Source organism: Protomyctophum bolini (genome assembly GCF_963924005.1).
Source record: "Protomyctophum bolini genome assembly, chromosome: 4".
Classification (NCBI taxonomy): domain Eukaryota; kingdom Metazoa; phylum Chordata; class Actinopteri; order Myctophiformes; family Myctophidae; genus Protomyctophum; species Protomyctophum bolini.
In genome coordinates this window covers 29591403-29607629 of record NC_137865.1, presented here as the reverse complement: position 1 = coordinate 29607629, position 16227 = coordinate 29591403, and the positions used below count along the sequence as shown (strand labels likewise).

General features: G+C 41.4%; 2 protein-coding genes across 6 annotated transcripts in view; both read left to right on the top strand.

The window, feature by feature from the left end:
* Positions 1-8578, top strand: part of mef2aa (myocyte enhancer factor 2aa) — an 83660-nt gene extending 75082 nt beyond the window's left edge. For 3 of the 5 annotated variants that reach the window (XM_080762595.1, XM_080762597.1, XM_080762596.1), the window contains exons 8-11: positions 831-854; positions 2883-3003; positions 3858-3981; positions 4588-8578. In XM_080762595.1, coding sequence (XP_080618721.1) covers positions 831-854; positions 2883-3003; positions 3858-3981; positions 4588-4957 — 639 coding nt within the window. In that variant the 3' untranslated portion in view covers positions 4958-8578. The remainder of the gene's footprint in view (positions 1-830; positions 855-2882; positions 3004-3857; positions 3982-4587) is intronic. The other 2 variants (XM_080762598.1, XM_080762599.1) reach the window with 1 other exon arrangement.
* A 2581-nt stretch (positions 8579-11159) lies between these two features.
* mctp2a (multiple C2 domains, transmembrane 2a) overlaps positions 11160-16227 on the top strand; it is a 41237-nt gene continuing 36169 nt past the window's right edge. The window contains exons 1-4 of the mRNA XM_080762311.1: positions 11160-11263; positions 12362-13330; positions 14188-14244; positions 14343-14430. Of these exons, the coding sequence (XP_080618437.1) occupies positions 12386-13330; positions 14188-14244; positions 14343-14430 (1090 nt within the window). The 5' untranslated portion in view covers positions 11160-11263; positions 12362-12385. The remainder of the gene's footprint in view (positions 11264-12361; positions 13331-14187; positions 14245-14342; positions 14431-16227) is intronic.

The following is a 16227-nucleotide window of genomic DNA, read 5'->3' as shown; positions in this document are numbered from 1 at the left end:
TTTTCAATGGAGGGCTGAGGTGCCAATTGGGAAAGAGAGCAAAAAACTAATAAAAAAATAAATAAAAAAACAATATATTTAACAATTACAATTCACTCATCAGTTTAACCACTTACAGTACAACCTGCCATCCCTATTTTGGGCATGTCATTATTCTCAAACATTGTAAAAAACAAAATTATATATATATATAATAATAACTGTAATTACATTTCCAAAATTCTATAAAATTGCAAAAATAGCCTACAAGCATAAACAAACATACATTTTAAGCCATTTCACAATAGCCGGGTCGCAGCTAGAGGCTATGGCTATGTAGTTGTCCTTGCCATGGAAGACTTTGGGAATAAAATAAAATAATAATAATAATTACTATTACAAATTACAAATAATAAACATTTGTGTGGTTTTCGCCTATTTTTTATGGAGGGACAGACAGGAAATGGGGAGAGAGATGGGGGAAGACGAACCCGCGGCACACTGCCAGACTGGATTACCAGCCAAGGTGCCTGGACCGCTGAGCCACGGCCCAGGCCAATGTTATACATTTTAAAACAAACAAACAAGCAAATCTAAGAAGTTCCATAAATACAAATAATAATAATTAAGAAGCAGTGAAAATAGCTGATCTGCAAGCTCACAAAGCGACGTGAAGCAACGCTTTGTGAACTTGTAGATCTGCTATTTTCCACAATAGTTTGGGTCTCGGCCCGGGCAAACGTCTAATCTCTGAAAAGTGGGAACCACTGCTCTTGACCACGGAGCGGCTGACTACAGCTCTGCCTCGTTTCTATAACTCTGCCTCTCTTCTTTTCTTCTGTCGAGGGCAGTCGGAGGAGGAGGAAATGGAATTGGTGAGTTTCGAGAGAATGCCTGGGCGAAGAGCTATTGCGTGTTACTGTACATGCTTCTGGTAGATCGCACCGTACATGTTACTGTACATGCTTCTGGTAGATCGCACCGTACATGCTAGAGCGAAGGAAGGCTTGGGACCGAGATTGGCTCTCACAGGGTTGCCAGTAATAACAAATAGAGAAATGTCGGGGTTAAGCTAAGTTTGTCACTGCATGTTTTGGGTTTGGCCTGCGAAAATTGCCTCAGCCTGTTTAATTGGCTCATCCATTCCTAACACGTCCACGTTAGTCATATTACTGTGTGTGTGTGTGTGTGTGTGTGTGTGTGTGTGTGTGTGTGTGTGTGTGTGTGTGTGTGTGTGTGTGTGTGTGTGTGTGTGTGTGTGTGTGTGTGTGTGTGTGTGTGTGTGCGCACGCGTGCGCGAGTGTGTGAGTAAGAGAGAGTGGGAAAAACAGGGGAGAGGTGATGTGTGCTTGTGTGGGTGGGTTTTCAACATACAACGCATTATTATTGTATTGTATTCACATACGAGGAAATACAACAACAACATTTTGAAATGCACAGGCGGTTGACTAAAGTGATAGATCATTATTGTTTTACGTTTTATTTTCCATGAGAAGTTACAAAAAAAATAAAAAATATAGATATGACTTCATTTTTAATGATGTCATCGTGTGAGAAACTTGCGTTTGGTGAAGTCATCTGGCTGGAGTGTTGAAACAATGTAAGGAAGCCATCAAATAGATCCTAGTTGAGTCCTGCAGCAGCTGCACACATGGTTGCTACATCATACATTCAAACTGAAGACAAAGGGATCTGGATTTGTCATATTGTTGTAAACTAATAAATGTGTCTGATTTTAATGAGTGTGTGTGTGTGTGTGTGTGTGTGTGTGTGTGTGTGTGTGAGTGTGTGTGTGTGTGTGTGTGTGTGTGTGTGTGTGTGTGTGTGTGTGTGTGTGTGTGTGTGTGTGTGTGTGTGTGTGTGTGCGTGCGTGCGTGCGTGCGTGCGTGCGTGCGTGCGTGCGTGCGTGTGTGTGTGTGTATTTCTGGCTTAGTGCTTTATAGTCTTGTTGCATGACTTCACCGTACTGTATGTGTGTATGTGGGGGCAGGCAGCATGCTGGCCACTATACACCAAACACTCAGGTTTTATTCTCTTGGCAACATTGTTGCGCAAGTTGAACATACTGTACATGCTCTGCATCAAACGTTCCACAGCTTTCAGGCTTTGAAGTAGAAAACTATTTATTTTTAGATATTGTGTACATCTCAGTCACTCCCTATACACACGCACTTTTGCTCACTTTTAGAATGCTCCTGCACTCCTCGCCCACCTGTCCGGCATTATCCCCGTAATTAGTAGCATTGTTTTAATATGATCAAGTAAAACTGTTTTGGTATTCAGTCCCTTGTTTGCTACAAGTACTGAACACACCGATGTTTATAGGCGACGTTGTTGTGTTGTAGAAAACACTGGGACTTTTAATGTGGTTGCCAAACATTTAAGTGTTTGAACTTCATAGGCGATTTGAAAGATTTTGTTACATTTCATTGAAATAACAGTCCCTCTTGCCTCTGCTACTTTGGTATATCACATCTCTTATATATGTTGTAAGCGTACGTCAACTGCTTTTCTTACAGTGATCTCTGAATTTAATGTTCTAGTAAAATACCATGATTGTTTTCAAGATTACATCTGTTAATTCGATCGTTTTTTTGTTTTGTTTTTCATCAGCATTTTTGCCTTTCATTGCTAGTTCTTTGTCAAAACTGAGTGGTTTAGTAATGCAGTTGGAATGGTTGAAGCTACACCGCCACCTTGTGGCTAAAGTGATAATTGCACAGTTATTTCACTATTAGGCCAATGGCCCAGTATTCAAAACAAACGGGGTATCCTAAAAGTAAGGAAAGATTTTTACCTTTGGATGGTGAAGTTTAAAATCATTTTCAGTTTTGTGCTATGTCCTTAAATTGCTTCGTCCTAGGCTGACGATGTGAGGTGTTGTGCTTTTCTCTTTTTGGCAGAACACCCAGCGGATAAGCAGTTCCCAGTCACTGGCCACCCCTGTCGTGTCTGTCACCACCCCAAGCTTACCCCCCCAAGGATTGATGTACTCAGGCATGCCCACTGCCTACAACCCCGCTGGTGAGTACGGTGCACCTGCAAATCTGTCTCAATTATTATTTGCAAACTGTCGGCTCTCAATCTTTTCCTCTCGTGACTCCAGGGTCGATTGGGAGTCTGACCGTGTGACTCTTGGTAGTTCTACCTAACAAGAGTTTTCAAATTCTGCCCGAACTCAATGATTAATTGGCACACAATTGTCAGACGATCAATGATTACATTTCGTTTTTTTGTCTTAACTGCCCTGTGCAACAAATGTTCCACAGGGCAGATATGACAAATAACTTAAAGATGACTTTTCCCCCCCTTATAACATCATCATGTACTATGATTATACTATGAGGAAGATCTTTTTCAAAAAAGTGTACAGAAAGTGTTAGAATTTAGTTTTTAAGGGGAGGGGATCATTCACTAACAGCCTTTTGACTCAAAGGCTTTCAGCTTTCAGGAAGAAACCAAAAATACACAGGGAAGACACATTTGAATATTATAACCACACCTTGTGGTCTATTAGAGTAATGTTAACTCCATAGACACATACAAAACAGAAAAAGTACAAAAATCATGGCACTCCATCTTTAAATATATAAAGAAATTACATATTTAATAACTTTAGACTTAAAAAAAAAAAAACATTAATAGTGGAAATATCTGATCTACAGTACAATACCTCATAGTACAACACATCGCACTGTAACAATTAAGGCGTGAGCTTATAGATCTGCTATTTCCCTATATATTGGAAAATGTTCCCACATGGACCCTGATTGCGGGTGCATTCTCAGTGGGCGATTGTTTGGTGTTGTAACCTGGATTGGGAGTGCAGTGCTCATTCTCACTGCTGCGTCTGCTGCGTGGTTGTCTTTCTTTTCCAGAGTACTCCCTGAGCAACGCAGAGCTCTCTTCCCTGCAGGGCTTCAGCTCTCCTGGGCTCTCTCTAGGATCCATGTCGGCATGGCAACAGCATCAACTGGGCCAGGCAGCCCTAAGTTCTTTGGTGTGAGTAACACGCTGCCAAACAAAAGCACTCTCTCTGCACACAACCCTCATGAGTCAATAATACGCACACCTCTAGAGCTCGTCTTCTTACTTTGCTTTGTTTCAGCGTGGCTTCTTTTATTTTTGCTCACATTTTTATCCCCCGTTTTTGCAACCCATTTATTTCACCCAGTGTCAGTTATCTAATGTGATCCTGGGCGCTACACTCCCTCTGCCAACCTGTCCTGGGGAGAGCAACGGACTGACCTCATGCTTCATTCTATGCATGAGGAGTCCAAGCTGCTTCTTTTCACCTGACAGGGGGGTGGAAGGAACACGGCCAGTTGGAGGCAGTATAGAGATCAGGATTACACTGCATGTTTTTTGTGAGGGTACCTACCCTAGCGGACACGGGGAGAACATGCAAACACCACACAGAAAGGCCCTTTTGCCAACCCCACCCAGGACCTTCTAGCTGTGGGGCGATGGCGCTACCGACTTGCGCCACCGTGCCCCAATCGCATGGCTACATTTTCTAATCACCACTCAGAAACAGTGGTCCTTTGTAATTGTCAGTATCATCTATGCGTGGACAATATTAACTTTCCCTACTGTTGTTCTGCACAGGGGTGGCGGTCACCTACCTCAGGGCTCCAACCTCTCCATCAACACCAGCCACAACATAAATATCAAGTCCGAGCCCATCTCGCCACCACGGGAGCGTGTCACCCCCTCTGGCTTCCCACAGCAGCAGCAGCAGCAACAACAACAACAGCAGCAGCAGCAGCAGCAGCAGCACGTGTCTAGTCGGCAGGACCTGGGGCGGTCACCCGTGGACAGCCTCAGCTCCTCCTGTAGCTCGTACGATGGCAGCGACCGCGAGGACCACCGGCCAGACTTCCACTCCCCGCTGGGGCTGGGCAGACCCCCTGCTGGCTCAGAGGACAGGGAGAGTCCCTCTGTCAAGCGCATGCGCATGGACACGTGGGTGACATAGAGAGAGAGATTCCCGGTCAAAGCCTCCAGTCACCAGCCTGTCGTCGGGAGTGTGGGAGGGAGTGAGTAGACATGGAGAGAAAACAAGAGAGGAAGCGTCCTTAGAACTATCGTTATGATGCTATTATTTAACTCTGTTTCATTTTGTACGACCGAGTGGCAAACGTAATAGGAAGTGTCAGGACACGTCAGGATTATATAAAGTAAGGTTTTCACAAACTGATACAGTAAGGAAAGAAAAAAGTAAAAACTCAAGTAGCTGGACTGAACTATATGCAGAAGCAATGCTGTCAGGTACTTGGTGCAAATCAGATGATGTTTGCAGGAGTATGATGTTCAATGGAAATAGTTAATAAACATTAGGCTATAGATTATTGTAGTCACTGGTCTAGTCGGACACTTAATTGTAGTTGCTGTTTTTGCTGTTGTGGTTGCAAGTTACAAACAATCAGAGAAAGTTGTGTTGCTTTCTGGCTGAGGATCCCTACTTATGATGTTCACTGCAAGAACTCACTTTTCAAATTGTGCTGTAACCATACAGGTGATTTATCTCAACAAATCTCTAATAATTTATTAAATGAATATGCCCAGAGATACAGAGAACACAGGGATACTTAGCATTATACAGGAGTTACAGTCTTGATCATAAACATTTTGCAACAGTAGAAGCTACTTTGCTTTATAAATGAAACAATCTTGTTGGAGGTTGAGAAAAAAAAGATAGGAAAAAATGTATTGCAATAATACCATAACATTGATTTTATAATTTAAAGAATATGATATCTAATGTGCAATTAAGACAATGAGAAGCTGTCCAGTTGAACTGGTGAGTAAATCAAGATGTTCATGGTGTGCAACAATTCATCAGATAATATAAGCCAAAGCTGTTTTCTTTTGTGCTGTTTTGTACAGTAGCTATGGTTTCTTAGCGGTTATCTCAAATGCATCTTTTTCCGTCATAGTTTTATTATTATTATTATTATTATTATTATGCTTTACCACAAATAATGTAAAGTCATGTAAAACCAGAATCATATCTAAAGCCATGAACACTTGCTGTTCTGTTTGTATAATTGAACATTTGAGCCAAACGTTTTCTTTTGTTGTGTAAATAGCGACTTTAATATATTATCACCTAGGTGTGTGTGTACATAACGTATGTATTGTACTCTCACCGGTTTCAAGAAAAGTATATTTTTGTGGATTACAGCCAAGTTTACAAGGATAGACCCTTAAAAAGTAGATAATTCACTGGTCATTGCTATTTAGCTAATTTTACTGTAATCTATTCTAATTTGCATCATCAATATTATGGTCCATGTTATATTTTTTATTTGTTTTCAGGTTTTTTTTTTATTCCAGACAGTACGTTTGGGTAATTTCCCTTTAATAGTGGTGATTGTTTGTCCTCAAGAAAACTGTAACAATGCTTAGGTTGAAGTTCCACTATTATTAATTTTGTGAAGGATAACCACAAGGCTAGGGAAAAAGGGTCTCTTCCCACCTATTGTGTTTGCTAAAACTTGCAGCTGCTGAATACACTGCCAACATTGAAATCCCAAGGTCCCACCTCCACATTGAAGAATAGCACATTGCTATAATATGTAGCTCAGCTGAGAGACATGCCATCTCACAAGCCATTTCCACAGTTATTTTATTGGTTTAGGGAAAGCCGTAATCCTACTATATTGAGTCCTCTGAATTGTTCATGCCTGTGTTCTCAAGTTGTAAATACCGCAGTTTAATGCAAATATCAGTCATGATTATACACAAAACTCACATTTTGAGTTAAATGGCTCCAGATATTATATATTATATCCATGTCCCATTACTAGTATAAGAAGGAATCTTAGGATCCTGAAAAGAAACCTGAGGTCATTGATGTACCATAGAGGCAGGGTATAATGAGACAGGGGCCAGGCTACTGCATTCGTTTGCATGGCAGACCATGCAAAGACATTTAAGGCTAATTTTTACATCGTTGACAATGCTTTTTGTCTGTTGAAAGTATGTCATTCCTGTCGAGTGACATGGTCGTGCAACGAAATATAAATGAGCCTCTAAGTGTCTGTTATGGGGGATGGGGCTCTGATCTTGTATTCTATATTCCATCCTCATGGAATCAAAGAATTCAGCAGCAAAATCACAAAAGAACAATGCAATGCCATTGACTTGATATCACTGCTGGATTGCACACATTTTTATGAGAAGTTTGCTATATGAGAGGAGTATCACTATGCATTCTCCATGCCCTATCTTGTATGTCTCTGATGCCAGAGCTTGTTTTCTAAGCCCCTTCATTGACATCCATAACAGTTGACAATATAAGCCTATAATGATCTATGCAGTTACTGTAAACTCATATTGTACTTCGCCCAAATGCCACCCTCACAAATCGCAGGTCCAGAGTAAGATGTCATTGAGGGTCACATTTAATTCACAGAGCACTTGAAAGATGATGCAGATGAGGGAAGTAGACTGTTAACCTCTTACACAGTCAAATATTCAGTGTTAATTTATCGTGGAGGGTGTGGTCCATTTGGTTTATCTTGAAACATCTGCTCTACCAATGTACCGGGCCTGTCCCTGAGCTGAGAGGTATGCAAAAGACTCTGGCTTACGTGCTACACTCTCTGGGTTAAAGTAACACCGTAGACTTGACTGTGTATCCTAAGTGCCACAGCCAGTGGATGCTGGATTGCAAGTTGCACAGCCTATTAAATTAAACTATTAAAAAACAACAAAAAATGATAACAACAAAAAAAAAAATTGATAAATTGAGGCACTCTCATTTTCACATTTAGTGGTCAACAGAAATGTCTTGAGAACATTGCGAGAACATGACAAATTATGGTTGTATCTTGCATAACTTATTCCAAATCAACACAGCAACATTTGTTTTTGTTTTTCCTTGGACGAAAGAGCAATAATACATAATGACAAAAACGATCTGTTTTAACAGCTTCACCTCACAATTGTGCACACACTTTAGCACTTAATGACATATCAGGGAATTTTTGTAGTTTCTCGATTTATATGCACAGTTAGGAAATGCCTTATCCCAAAGAAAAACTACACCACTATTTTCACTCAGTTAAAAAAATAAAGGAAAAAACATTACAAGGCAATGCAGAGATCAAGCAAACTCAACCTGTCCTGCCTCTCCTCAGGCAACATTCACACAAGAAAGGGTATAGGGAATGCAACGTGATACACATGCTCATTTTGGTTTATGTATAATGTCCAAAAAAAAAGTGCACAACTGATGAATGTGAAAGGAAAGGGTATTCAACAAAACTTTGTAGAGAACTTTCTTCACTTTGCTGTGCAAGAGTACACTGCTTTGCTTCATGGCTTTTATAAAACAGAACTATATGTGTTTGGTAATAAATGTTTGTTGTTGATAGATCACATAGCTTAAGAAGCTGTTTTCGGTTTGAGCGCTCGGACCGTTTGGCGGCACAAGCTGGACTTTGTTGCCAAGATTGAAATTAACTGTTTTAAAAAAAAATTGAGAGTTAAGTTAATCTGCATTTTATTTCCCTTGAATGTGTTGTTTTATCTTCATCGTACAATAAATATTCTAGTGAACTTTTTATTAAACAATTAACATACTATGCTAGATATTGTTGTACAAAATTTGTATTCTACATTCACAAAAGTACAAATATTGGCTTTTAATGTGTAATTTAGGTTATCTTGCTTATTCTGTATAAATTGAAGTGAACAACTCTTATGTAGAATTTGTCCTCCTGTGAAGTCCTAAACAACAGAGACTGTCAACTTTATTAAACACCTCAATGTATGCTCAATCTGAACTCAATGTCCCTTTATGTTAGTATTAGGACAAAAAGTGATCGACTTTCATCAATCGCATAGGCCTAGGCTTAAACAATAATAATGCATGATATCATGATTATTTTGTCCACTATCTTAAATGTAGGGTAAGTGATGTATCAAAACAAATACACACACTACTTTTAAATCAGAATTGCATCAGTTTTCTAATGATGTGAGTAATTGTAATTTAAACCAGGTTATTTTAGTGAAGAACAGAGCAAGCCACCATAGTCTGCATAATTATGAAAGAGTGACAGGATTTGTTGTGGCAACTACTGTATAATAACAGTTTTAAATGGTTGACCATAAAGTCAGGAAATGTAGCCGAAGAGAGAATAGGCCTATGCATTTTCACACAAGTAGCCACAACAAAGAGATCTCTTTGGCCACAAGGGGGCATTGTAATACAATAAATGATATATGCCAATAAAGCTCCTTTGAATTGAATTGATTACTGTTGGATGACGACCCGCTCCGACCTTAGCTAGCCTGCAGGTAGCCTGCAGGTAAGCCTGCAGGTATATCATTCTAAAAGAACGTGAAGAAGTCAAGTCGTCCAAGTTGTGTAGGCCACTAGGCCTACTGTAAAAAAATAACGTGAATGTCAAAGGGCAAGTCCAAGTTGGTAAGTAGGCTAAGTACAGTTCATGGTAGCGAATGAAGCTAGTTTACCGTAGAAACTAGCCCCTCTCGGAACCATAGAGTTATTGTATATATACTCTAAGCTCGGAACCCTACATAAAGCTTTTATGAAATTTGATTGTCGTAAAGTAATCAAAGTGTCAGAAACTTTACTACATTTGGGTTCTGCTTGCGGGGCTACGTAGAAACTTGATCCATACAATCATTCGAAGTGTTTTGGATTGTACATCCAAGTTAATACTCCCCACAAACGTCACATTATGGGGGCATGAACAATTTGGCACATTAACAAAACTAAAGACAATGTTTTATGTGAACGATCGTGTGATTGCTGCATTTTAAAACGATAGGTTAAACTGTTTAACAGCTATTAACAATAGGCGGCCTGTATACCGGCCTGTTCAGATTTAACCATTTAGTCCTACAATTCCCAAGTATATACAGGTTTTGACTTCGCTCACTTGGAAGAATATAAAACTGCAGAATGCAAACATGGCTTTTGGATCAATTAAAGTCGACAATCTCAATCTTTCATGAGCCTATTCAGTCTGATAGCTTGCATGTGCATCAGTCGGTTAGCAGTCCCTCAGTGCATGTTCCTGGCATCCTGCTCTAGTCATAGCCAGCTGTGCTAGGGGCTGGAATAGGTCCAGTGTGCATGAGTAGAGTAACCAAGCAGGGTTTTGGGACTGTTTGAGTTGTGCAAGAGAAGGAGGGCAACGGTCCACCTGCCACAGGGCCTGCCCTGTGTGGGTTCGCATCCCAGCCTTTTAACTGCCTGCCAAGTTGGGCTTCTTTCATGTGGTCCTGAGCTCCTTAAGACATCAGCAAATATTGAACATGGCTGGGTCCAGTCTCAGACACATCTGTTGTCATATAATAGTCTTCTTCTGTTGTGCACAGACAAGAGGAGTCTGGACATCAGTGCTTCTGTTGTATTATCTCCTACGTGTGTGGACACTAAGCTATAGTTTATTCTCTGCAAACACAACTGCTCACTTTTGATGAGCTTAGGCTAAACCATGTTCCACTGTAAACACAATGCTAAACCATGTTCCACTGTCAACAAAACAGGCATGTGGGGGGAAAGAGGGAGCATGGTCTAATGAGGCAGCCACTGAATGCCAATGCCAGCGCTATAGATCAGGGTTCAGATAAGAGAAACAGATAGCCAGCATTTCACATGCCTTCAGGCTGACTGCATACATGTTGCGAATCCATCATAAACAGCATTTTGGAACGTTTTGGGCCAGCTTAACAGGACAGTTGTGTCCTTGAATTAGGCTAGATTTATGGCATTAAGGATTTTAAAGTACTTAGGCCAATGAATAAACTCATATTAATATGACTAGCATGAAACTGGCGTGTGTTGAATCAAGACAAACAGAACAATGGCTTAAAATGCAGATCCTTTGGAAAATATTCAAACGAACAACAACAACATTGACAATTGATGAAACACTGTCTAATGTAATACTTCATTTAGATACTTTGTAGAACTTCCCAGAGAGCTTTTTAGGGGCGTTAACCAAACACATTGGGGCTGACTGACTTTCATTGAAACTGTTAACTCACCTGGTGGGACTGGTAAGGCCAGTTTCACCCACACCAGTTTTGACATTCCAGTCCATCCATCAGCACATGTTGTTGTCAAGCATCAGAAAGTCTTCAGTGCCACTGCTGCTGCTGCTGCAGGGAACATTTCCTCATTTTCTTCATAGCAGTCACGCTTGAGCTGCTCAGTGAAACAACCTGAGATAGAGTAGACTATAGGCCTACTATATTTGTCAGCTATAGGCCTCTTTGCCTGGAGTTCTACTGAAAGGTATTGTATGCATTTTGTCTAAATTAGTTTAATAGGGCTAAAGGACAAAAACAAAAAAATCTCCATTAATTCAAGGCTTCTTGGGGTGTGTAATTGATTGAACATGTCTAAAAGAGCAATGTTACTTTATATTGAATGATCTCTGTGTAGCACCTTAGGACTTAACAGTGATTATCAGTTTCCTGGCAACCACTTGTTGTCATGATGGGTTTGTGCGATAGCATACTAAGTTGTACTGTCTGCATCGTTGTAAGATAAGAGGAATGGGGCTAGGCGGGACGCTGTGTGAAGCATGGTGGTTTCTGAACAGATGAACAAACAATCTAAAATATGTTTTACAGTGTATATGGTGTACACTGTACAGTGTGTATAGAAGTACTGATTGTGAACCTCTATCTCAGTCAACATTTACTATTTCAATACATCATAATCTATATCTTTAACCAGTTTCAACCTGGTGTCATCTCATTCTGGCCAATCACAATTTGCATCCTCACTTTTGTATTCAATGTTTGTTTTTACTCTTTACACACTTTTGTCTTCAATGTTTGTGTTTACACAGACCCTCAAATCTGGACATAGCCCCTCAAAAATCACACTTGTGTGAAGTGAAGGGCGCATATCGGCCACAGGGTCTTACGTCATCATTTAAACATTAAAGTCCATAGACTTGGCTGGCAAACGATTTACTGTATGTCATAAGTGCTCTAAACAAACATTAAAAATCCCATAGAATTGGCCCGGACGGTTAGCTCAACCGTCTGGGCACCTAGGCTGCCAGCCTGACGGCGTGCTGCGGGTTCGACTCCCGATCCCGACGGCCTTTGCCGCGTGTCCTTGCCCCCATCTCTCTCCCCATTTCCTGTCAGTCTAAGTTTCAACCTATAAATAAAGGTAGTAAAAGCCAAAAAATATATTAAAAAAATAATCCCATAGAATTGGCTGCCATAATGACATAATCTTCAAAAGCTGTGCATTGAAGGGGATAGCGCCCCTCAACAATTATGTTGTTCAGCTGCCGTGTATTTTTCCTCAATATACAGTCAATCAATAGGATCTCGGCTTCACTGTTTTCTAACCCTTTTTTTCCATCTGAAGGGTACTCTTCTAGACTGCCTCAAAATGGCAGAGGTCAAGAAGAAGACGTTCTTCGAGAACCTCCGCATGAAAACCAAATTACCCAACCTAAAGAAGCCAGCCAAGAAGACGCCTAAAAAGGGAAAGAAGCTGAACTACAGGCGCAGTCTCTCAGTGCCAGACCTGAGATTTGTATCAGGTGACCACGCCCAGTCCTCTCCTTTACGGAGCGCCCTGCTGACTGCTGGCTCAGATGCCATCTTCTTTGGCTCGTCACCCGGTCAAAGTGATACAGACTCAATTGCCAGTGGCTCTATCGCCAGCGGACCCGTTTTCACAGACCAACTGAGTGATACAGCGAGTGATACAACATCCTACTACAGAATAAGTGCACCTGTAGAGCCGCCGACGCTCCATGAAGTTGAGGAATTTGAGCCAGTTTGTGGCAGTGAAATCTACGACCAAATAGACACGTCTTCCAAGGTCAACAAAGAAGATCTACTGGCCATACCATCTGTGATTGTTCCTCCTGTCCCTAAACCGAGGGCGATACCAACACGATCCATGTCGGTGGACAAAGAGGATGTCCCCCCTGAGAGACTTAACAGCCCAGGAAACACTCGCCCAGACGCTAAGCCAGTGATCAGTAGATCGAGGCGTGGCGGCGTGGGCTCAATTGTAAGATCAGACTCGTTCGAAAATGAAGAAAGCCCTTGCATAGAAAAACAAGCCTCAGAATCAGGGGAGCGAAGAAAGCTGTCCTCCAACCGGAGAGCCTTTTTATATGATAGGTGGTCAATGACCGCAGATGATCCTGTGGAGATCACAGAGGGTGCGTCTTTGGAACAGGCCTGTGGCTCATCCAGTGAGGAGCGAGTCCCCTTGCATTGGACCGACTCAGATCCAGACAGAGATGTCTCCCCCTTTTTCCCAGAGGCATTGTCCATGGAAGAGTACCGGCTGGATGAGCCCACAGAGGAAGCATGTGAGGTGAGTTTGCACGCAAGGCAAAATCTTTTACACTCTCAGAGATAAGGGAGCACTCAAACCTTTTCCGTGTGTGGGTGCATTTAATTTTCTGACATTGGCTGGATGTTAGACACCTCAATATTGTATTCTATTTTGTATTCTCAATTTGGTAAACTACACTAGAGCTAGAGAGGTAAATTGTTTGCATTTCTATAATGCCTCTATAAAAAGCTCTTTATAATGTGCATTATACTGTATACACACACACACACACACACACACACACACACACACACACACACACACACACACACACACACACAAGCCAAAGGAAACTGCGCACAAAGCCAGGAGGAGCGGCGATCAAACAGGGATCCTTCTGTGTCCCACTCTACCTTCTGAGGCTTTATTAAATTGGGAGAAATGTATTTAAGTGAGGCACTTTTAAATACAACGAATAATAATATATAGTATGTGACTTGTTGGTTTAAAATGGCAATTAATAAATTGTGAGTAATACACATTTGTTTTGGTGATGTCATGAGCTCCTGATGTGAAACTTGACGCAATAGCACCGCCTATTTTTGTAATCGTTCTTGAACCGGCGAAACTTGTTAGTGGAGAAATTTGCCATTGTGTGCCACAGTGTGCCATTTAAGGTTGAACTTGTCTAGACAGTTGATTAGTTCAGCTGGATTTTTATATACAGTGAACACAGTTTATTTTGTAACTTCATACTTCAGGGGTGGCTCGGGGGGGGGGGGGGGGGGTATATGGCTTCCCACCCCTCGAGTATGCAAAATGTATATTCAGATACTCAAGCATTATTGATATACAACATTATAAAATATTATGCCAACGATCCTTTCTTGCATCAGATCAGTGAGCGGGGTGATTTCTTCGATGATGCCAATCCGGAACTGGCAGACAGCACGGTGAGTACTGAAAAGACTACGGTGCTCATTGGAATAGGCAGAGCTGCATGTCTGCAGTAATTAAGTCAGTTATGTAATTGATGTGTCCTCCGTTACAGGTCCCAGCACCCCTCCCGCTGCAGAGATATCGCCTCAATATCGACCTGAAGGAGGGAAGGAATCTGGTCGCCAGAGACAAGCGCTCAGGTATGTGAAGAGATGATAATCACATGGCGTGTCATAAGGCTCTGGAAACAGAGCCTTATGACCTGACGATTAATCATCAGGTGTCTTGAGAAGGAGCTTAAAGGGATATTTCACTTTCAAAAAACTTTTGGTCATTTTATCGTCTACTCAGGCTTATGTGAACACCCCAGACAGTTGTTTTAAACTAAGGGGTCGTGCATTTCCTGTGTGTTGGTCGGGCATGTGACATCACGTGACATCATCAGGGTTGGAGCATGTGACATCACGTGACATCATCAGGGATGGAGATCCCTGATGTCATCAATATTGGCCAGCAACTCTACATCTGACCTCAATCCTCAAGCCCTTAGATCTCCATATATGGAGCTGACATTGTTCTGACACCCCAATATGTTGATCCTTCCCCATCCATCCTTCCTCTTCGATGTCTCCCTTTTGACTGATACCTGTCCATTTAAACTCTAGACGGGCCTGCCCCGAAGTTATTACTTGCGCGAGCAGAGAGCGACTCTGTGACTGGCTCGGCCAATCAGGGATTCTGAATTTTGGTCAATTGGCCAATTTTGGTGTCTTACTGGTACTGTATATTTATATCTTTAGGCTCTTAATTGCTGTGTTGGCTTTCAGCCAGAGCAAGATCAGTCATGCATACGACACTAACTGAATATAGTACAGTAAGCACGTATATATTGTTGTACAGTACACACCTCACACAATGCCTCATAAGTGTGTCGGCGACAGCATGTGTAATAGCAAACCGTTGCTGTTTAGTTGTAGGCCCACACTACACGGTGAATAAAACAACACAGGTATGCAGTCAGACGAGAGGAATTAATGTCCTTCCTTGTACGACACACAAGCACAGATTTAATTTAAAGGAATATTTCACTTTCAAATAAAAAAGTAATGTAAAAATCATGGCCCCTCACACATTAGAAGGACCTTCGAATGCGTATTAGTAAGTGCGTAAGTGAAATGTCCCTTTAAGTGAAGCCCGTACTTGTACTACTTGTGTGTTTATAGAAGGCTACATGCTTGTGTCTTTCCCAAGCATGTCAACCAACATTCCATAAGTCATGACTCTAGGAATGTACCTTATAGAGATAGAGATATAATTTATTAGTCTCCCGAGGAAGAAATTTGTCTTAGACAAAGGGCCCGCATGCAAGCGTAGCCCTAGTCCATGTCGCCACAGTGCAGCGCCAAATACATCTTTCTTGCATCATAGAAAAAGAGGCAAGATAGGGGTTATGAGTTACCTTATGGAAAGGATAGATGCATGAGGTGGTGTATTATTGCCCTTGTAGGCTGTTTTTGGCGAGCGACACCGTCCTATGAAATTGCATGAAACTGGCTTCATGGTATTGTTAGCAGGAAATGTAAACACGACCATGACTGTTATCATGAAATTATTTCCACTCGTCTGACTGCATACCTGTGTTGTTTATTCACATAGTGTAGTGTACAACACAGGCCCACAACTAAACAGCAAAGGTGTATGTTTTGCATAACTGCACCGATTTGTGTAACTTGCATGCACACTCCCTAGAGGCCAAGGAAAGACCTTTGATTCCAAGACCTTTTTCACATATGCATTTATAGCGCCACCAGGAGGCCGACTTTTGTAAAATAATGTTTTTGATATTACTCCTCCAGATTCTGTCCAAAAATCCCGCCAATCGGTACACAGTATCTCTATAGTCATGTGATCAATTCAAGACGTATCTGTCCGATATTTCATATTCCATCCTAATTGGCTAACTTTGGTTTCCAATGTGAGTCTCAAATCATGAACAC